The sequence below is a fragment of the Notechis scutatus genome, chromosome 3, assembly GCF_049901735.1.
Source record: "Notechis scutatus isolate UNSWTSFEM ecotype Mainland chromosome 3, rNotScu1.2, whole genome shotgun sequence".
In the NCBI taxonomy this organism is placed as follows: Eukaryota; Metazoa; Chordata; class Lepidosauria; order Squamata; family Elapidae; genus Notechis; species Notechis scutatus.
Window position 1 is genome coordinate 107,109,132 of NC_142011.1, and position 7,398 is coordinate 107,116,529.

Here is a 7,398-nt window from a genome sequence, read left to right on the forward strand (position 1 = left end):
ACTTAATAGTTTTTCTTCTTTTGCAGGAGTCCAACGTATTGATTGCTGCTAACAGTCAGGGTACAATTAAGGTGAGTTTTAAAATGTTGACGGGGATATCAACAAGGTTACAGAAAATTGGAAGAGACTTTTCTAGGAATTCCATTTTTTTACAGCTGTTTATAAATTAAAATTATTTATTTGCATCTACTGAGGAGATGGGAATATTGTCAGCTGCAAATTGGTGCTGTCCAATTAGGAAAAAATGTGGAATGTAATGTGTCTAGCAGGCAGTAGTTTTAACGGTATGTATAGAAAACAAAAGCTGCAACTAAAATATTATACACTCCATAATCAAAAGAATGAAGTGATGCTTAAGTTTGTGAACCTTTTTAAATGTTCAAATTTCAGTGTAAATATGATCTATTCTCCACACAAGTTCCAAAAGTAGATCAAAAGAATTCAATTAAAACAAATGAATCAAAAACATTCCACTTCTTTTATTTATTAAGAGAAATATCCAAAGCTACATATTTGTGTATGGCGAAAGTATGTGAACCTTTGCTTTTAGTAACTGGTGTGCCACTCTTGGGCAGAAATAACTGCAACTAAGCATTCCTGAAAACTGTTGATCAGTCCTACACATTGATTTGGAGCAGGGCTGTCAAGCTCCCGGTCTGTGGACTGGATGCATCATACACTGGCCATCCCCACACCCAGTTTAGCGAAGGGGGAAAAAGTCCCAATACGTGATGCTGCCGTAACAACCCCTGACTTGGAGGAACATTAGCCCGTTCCTCCTTACAAAACGCCTTTAACTCAGGGATGTTGGTGTACTTCCTTGCATGAACTGCCCACTTCAGGTCCTTCCACAACATTTCTATAGGATTAAAGTCAGGACTATAACTTGTCGGCTCCAAAACATTACCTTTCTTCTGGTTTAACTATTCTTTAATCAAATGACTTGTACTTTGGGGGTTGTCTTGGTGCGTGACCCACGTTCTTTTGAGCTTTTGTTCATGGGCAGATAGCCTGTTGTTTTCCTGTAAAATACTTGTGCATTTCAAATTCAGAGTTCCATCAATGATAGAAAACTCTCTTGGTTCAGAGACAGCAAAACAAGCACAAACAACGGTATAGCCACCACTATGTTTCACAACATATTTGTTACACATGAATATATAGCTTTGGATCATTTATTTGCCTTAATGAATCAATGAATAAGCATAACATTTTTCACACATTTGTATAATTGGTGTGGCTTGTTTATCTAGTTCTGAGAACACATAGCATCTTATGCAGAAATATTGAAAATTCAAAAAGATTCACAAACTTTTAAGCATCCCTATCACTGTTTGATTTCATATGAGATGTTTTTTATTGTCTCTCCAGGTAGCACTCATAAAAAGCTCAAATTTTCTGGCCTTCATGAAAAGGATTGGGAATGTTTAGAATCTCCCTTTGGTCATTAAATGAGCGAAAATTAAATTTGTTATCTTCTCTCTTTGAACCTTATATATACCTCAATAGCAGCACTTTGAACATTGAAGTTATTTTATTTTACCAATTTACCCATCAATATTTTATAACATCAACTATCAAAATATCATGACAATTTACAATAAAAACAAAGTCACGGTTGTCATTTCTAAATTAAGTGTTAAAAATTAAACTAAGGCAATTAGCAATTAAATGCCTATTCAAAATTTTTAAATCTCTCTCAGGAGATCTGTTCCATTAATTCTACATTGCACAGAGTCTTAGCGAATTGGAAGAATTCATAAATAATGCAGACATTTTAGGAGTTTTGACAGCCTCCTAACAACCCAAAACAATACACTACTAGTTTAAAGGTACAATATATACACAAAAAATAGTGAATATCCTATTTTGGTTATAATCCTCCCACTTGTACAAGAAACAGTGCTTAGAAATGTACTGATATTACTTCCTGTGGAGGAAATAATTTCACAGTGCACCTAGCTGGTCAGCTCTGTCAGTTATTTAAACTGCCAAGACCCTCTCAATCAAATTATTTCCCCCTTTTTCCACCACATTATTCAGTTCAGTTGTTAGAATCAGAAACTCTGTGGCCAGACTCAGAAAGTTAACTGAAGACACAGCGAGAACTGCTCAATTAAAGTAGAAATCCAGCATGGTTGGTATATTTACAAATTGCTGGAAGAATAAAAAGAGATCTTAAGAAAAAAAGAGGGACCTTGAGAAAAATGATAGAATTCAAACATTTATACAAAATCAAGGTCACCTGTTAGGATATATACTGTGTATAAATTTTTACTGAATTACAGTATGGAAAAGGAACAAATTAAGCATTATGTTAAAATGGATGCACATTTTTTAAAAAGTAGTCACAGTACACTAATGAGAAATGCTATGGAAAAAAAATCAATGTAATTTACTTCCTGATACAGCTTAAGAGAAAATTAGGATAAAATATTTATAGGTATACTGATGATATTATCTAGTTTGATAGTAAAACGTCTGCAAAAAAAACAGCCAAGTTCAGAAAGCACCAAGGATAGTATATAACTCCATTAGTAATTACCAAGATAGACAAATCCTATAACAATAAATGTTGGAAATGGGAGAATTGGTAAGGAATATTCCATCATGCATGGTGGTCTTGTAAATCTCAGAAGTACTAAAAAGAAATACATCAAAATATTCAGAAAATTCTACAAATAAAATTTGAATGGAAATCACAAATATTTTTTAATTATAATATTCCAAAGTAGATGAAAAAATATAATTTGATACAGTACATGCTGATAACTTCCAAAATACATTTGGCACAGCATTGGAAAATTTAAATTTTGTTTACAATACAAGATTGGGAGACTAAAACGGGAGAATATGACAAGTAGCAATGACAAGGGATAGAAGTTAAGATAGAAGTTTAATTAAATTTAAGCAGGTATGGCTCCCTATATACTACGTATTACACAGCAAGGCATATCCAGACATTTGAAATATGGGATCTAGGAAAAGAGTCTTGAGACCAATTAAAAGCAATAGAGGAAATCAACAAATGCTAGCAATAATAATGAAATGGACCACATTTAATGTAAAGTGCAAATATTTAGGTTGTAATTAGCAGTTAGGGAAATAATTGGGAGGGAAGGGAATAATACATCATTAAACTTTTCCACAAAAGTTTTTACTTATGTTTTATTATTGGCTGTTGGTTTGAGTTTTTGTATCTTTATTCTTGTTGTATTTTTCTTTAAAAGTTGCTATAAATGAATAAAACGGAATTCAGACTCCAGGGCTAGCAAATTACTGAACATGTATTTGCTGATTTGTACATACTGGGTGACTTTTCTGATAGCTGGGGCTGAGCAAGAGCTTGACCCCCCCCAGTAGTGAAGCATCATAGCCCCATATCTCTGTGCCATGCTCTTCACAGTGAAAAACAGCTTCTCGCAAGTGTATCCTCACCCATCTGGCAGACCTCCAGATGTGAACATGGGATAGATGAGCAACACCTTTTCAATGATACACCCATGAAAGATGTGAAAGATGAATGTTCTAGGTAGTCCTCGACTTACAACCACAACTGAGCCCAAAATTTCTGTTGCTAAGTCAGATAGATGTTAAGTGAGTTCATTTTATGAACTTTATTACCACAGTTATTAAGTGAATCACTACAGTTGTTAAGTGAATCTGGCTTCCCTATTGACTTTGCTTGTCAGAAAGTAGCAAAAGTTTATCACATGACCCCGGGACACTGCAACCGTCATAAATATGGGCCAGTTGCCAGACGTCTTTAATGTTGGTCATGTGACCATGGGGATGTTGCAATGGGCTGTGAAAAACAGTCATAAGTTACTTTTTCCAATGCCGTTGTAATTTCAAATGGTCACTAAACAAATAGTTGTAAATCAAGGACAACCAGTACTGTTTTCAAACTCTCCGTAGCAGTGGAGAGGAGGAAAACAAGGAAGAAGAATGGGAAATGGCGCTGAATGAAGGAGAGATGCCCAATCTCTTTTTTATATGGCATACTACTAGACACTTCTTTCAGGACCAATCACACAGGACAGGAATTGTAGATGAGAAAAAAGCCCTGAAGATTTCCCCACAAATACTCAAAAAAATCTGCAACATTTTAGGCCTGAAGGAACCAGAACTGTTCTTTCCTATGGATCTCTTGTTGGATTTACTGGCAGTAGAGATAGTCCTGGTATCTAACAGTTCTACCATATACTTTCCTTTTCTTGACACATTTAAGTTCCTCAGATCTGAGTTGAGAGTCCAAAACAGCAAAGGTTAACATCTCCCTAGCTGTTATACTTTCTTGCAGTCAGTATTAGTTTTCCATAACTTCTCTTTAATAGATAATGTTGTGGCAGCACTGATCTGAGAGGCCATTCTGAATAATGACAAGAAAGTTGGCCGATCCTTGGGACAGCTTACAATCCAAGAGCAGAGCGAACTCAGAAGGAAGAAAGCGGCCAAGGCTGTTGCCTTCATGGCAGATGCAAGCTTAAACAGTGTCTAGTTCTCACCATGACAGTTAGCATAGATTATGAATACGCTGGTCTGTTATAGAAAATGATATCTTGGGTTTATATAGGGATCTGTTTTCTCCAGTCCACCTAGGTTTTACCAACAAAATTACACTGCACCCTTATGCCTATGTTTCCTGTGGCAGGAGTTGTTTGTTTGCTTGGTTGTTTTTTTTGCTCTTTCTGGCTTGTTGTTCTAAATTTGGGGAAAGGGGTTATCTCCTCCAGAGGAAGAATCATCTGAACGTTTCTAGGGCTTGCTTCCAGAGAGAGAGAGAGGGATATACCCATTATAAAATGCCATTCTCTCTTGTAGTAATACAGATTCACGGTAAATTCGAGATATTGTTAGCTACACATATTACACTTAGGTAACTTCATCTCTTTGATTCTACCTTCTTTGTTGTTCTTATCAGATAGATTGGTAATAGACTTTCGATTCTGCAAATGTTTCCTCCAATACAACATTTCAGGTCAATAAAACTGAGTCAGTTATTTCTATTTTCTATCTATCGTTGCTCTGAAAAGAATAAGTCTTGAGTTGGAAAACAAACGGATCTATTTTACATTAGCTGGGATAAATTATGGAGCAAGTTTGAAACTGAACGAACTTTCTGATTTCTCGTGACTTGCTGCAAATCAGTTTCAAATAAAGCTGATTTCAAAATGAAGCTGCTTTAATGTCCCCATCCCTTGCTTTTGAGGGATTTCATGTTCAGAAGTGATATATTCTGAGTTGCTTTCCATATCAATGCTGGAATGATGGTTATTAACTTACAACTTTTGACATTGAAACCACCCCATTAAGCCTGAAGTTACACGTAGAAGAATCAGCTATGAAATGATTACTCTGCCATTTTAGATACAAGAGTCCTTTGACACTGGCTCATAAGAGAGCTCCCTATTCTATTGAATTGGAGCCTAAGGGTGGTGAAAAAGGCACCTTTTGGTTTTAAAATAAAACTAAGGTCAGCCACTTTGCTTTTTTCAGTTTTCACATAAAGCTGAGTATAGTATTATAAGTAGTTTTAATATTAAATACAGTGCTGCTCTGTCGCTTTGTTTGTGATATTTAGTAACCGAGCAAGAGGTAAGAGCAATTAAGCATCAGTTATAATGCACAAGGGAGATTGTGTTCTACTCACCAACTTTACATATGTTCCTTTGATTAGGATATAACTATCATCCTTTATATTTTCAGGCATATAAAGAAAAGTCCCAGCTGCCTGTAGCACATCTAACCTTGATTAGGAGAGAAGGGCTATTTTGTGTTTCTGGGGCTAATTTTTCCCCTCTTTTTTCCCCCACCAGGTACTGGAACTGGTATGAAAGGTTTTCTCTCTCTCTCAAGGAGTGGAATACTTGATACAGCTTTCGTCTGAGGTTCTCAGTGGGACACAAAATGAAGATAATTTGCTCTTCCTTCTCAGAGTGTGGTCACATTTTGGGGGTGGGAGTTTTTTTTTTTTTTTTCTTTTATGGATGCCCTTAGGGCAATTTGGGACTCTGGGAAGTACAGTGGATTCAGAATTCCGAACCATCAACATTAACTGCACAGACTCACTGCTGCTGATTCTATTGCTTCTCTGATGTTTATGATGGGGTGGGAGGAATGGATGGATTCTTTTAAATAAAAGCAGGTGCTGATGCAGAAAAGGAATGGTGAATATTCATTGAGCTAGACATAGAAACAATGTCCCTTTGTTGATAGGCATGGTAACAGATTTGCCTTGTTGAATGATTTCTGTGAGAGCTATGCTTTGAGCCATGTTCTGGATTATTCCTACTGGTCTTTTTTCTGTTTAGTTCAAAAAATCTGGTAAGCTGTCTAATCCTGACTGGAACATTGTGAGCATGCATCTGACTTGAGACCCTCAAGTGAAATTTCATTTCGTATTTGTTTTTGTTTTTTTAAATGATATGTTTGGGCCATTTTTTACTATTCAACTATTGAAGCTCTCTGTACGACTAACTAGTGCAAACTCTCCGGTCTGAGAGAGGGCATGTAAGCAATTTTATTTTCAAGCCCATCTGTTCCTTCACCAGCTCTCATGCCTGCCAGCTATATAAGGATCTCATCTGTGATGTAGACATGTGTTGAATGAGAGCAGATGTGACACGACATAGTTATCCCTATACAAGCCACTAAATTGTCAGTAACTAATGACTTTCTGTCTCTTCTGATTTGAGTGGCTATTGAAATTGCTTCACGAAAGGCAACAGTGCCTATCCACACATTACTGTCCCCAATTTGTTCATTCCAATCATCTCACTATTTGTGTCATTTGTAAAAGCCAAGCATTTTGAATGTTGTAATATATTTTGGGACAGGCTTTGGTAGCCTTATTTTTTGAATAAACATTCATATTCTTAATTGTACAAGTGAATGGGAAATAAAGTGATTCCAAATATTTCACATTGTTAGTTTGTCTTCCCAAAGTAAGACTTGTTTGGGGGAAAGGAAGCGGGCTTCTTAGTTGTGATGGCAATACTATTTCCTTTACATGGAAAAATTTGCCTACATATTAAGGGAAGAAATATGAACTGAAGACAGAGCCAACAACTGATGGAAGGAAGATCCATCAAGTACAGTGGCTTTTTGTTATTCCTTGCTAAAATGGATTTCAAAAAGGACTTTAGATCACCCACAAGTGCTCCAGTAAATTTCTCCTTATAAAGATACAAAGTCAGTAATCTCCAGTATGCTTATAGCTCTGGGAGCATGAGGTAATATTCATCTTGCTCACACCACAGCCAGCACCTTTAAGAGTTAAGTTTGGGAATTTCTTATTCTAACTTTCAGAAATTGCTTGTTGACTGCTTTTCAACTATTAAGCAGGCTTAGCTTGACTAGTCTGAAAACACTGGGTGAATTCCTTCAATCCTTTGT

General features: G+C 36.2%; 1 protein-coding gene across 2 annotated transcripts in view; it reads left to right on the top strand.

Moving 5' to 3' along the window:
• Positions 1–6,919, top strand: part of COP1 (COP1 E3 ubiquitin ligase) — a 97,594-nt gene extending 90,675 nt beyond the window's left edge. For both annotated transcript variants that reach the window (XM_026669194.2, XM_026669192.2), the window contains exons 19-20: positions 27–71; positions 5,820–6,919. In XM_026669194.2, the coding sequence (XP_026524979.1) occupies positions 27–71; positions 5,820–5,837 (63 nt within the window). In that variant the 3' untranslated portion in view covers positions 5,838–6,919. The remainder of the gene's footprint in view (positions 1–26; positions 72–5,819) is intronic.
• The last annotated feature ends 479 nt before the right edge of the window (positions 6,920–7,398 follow it).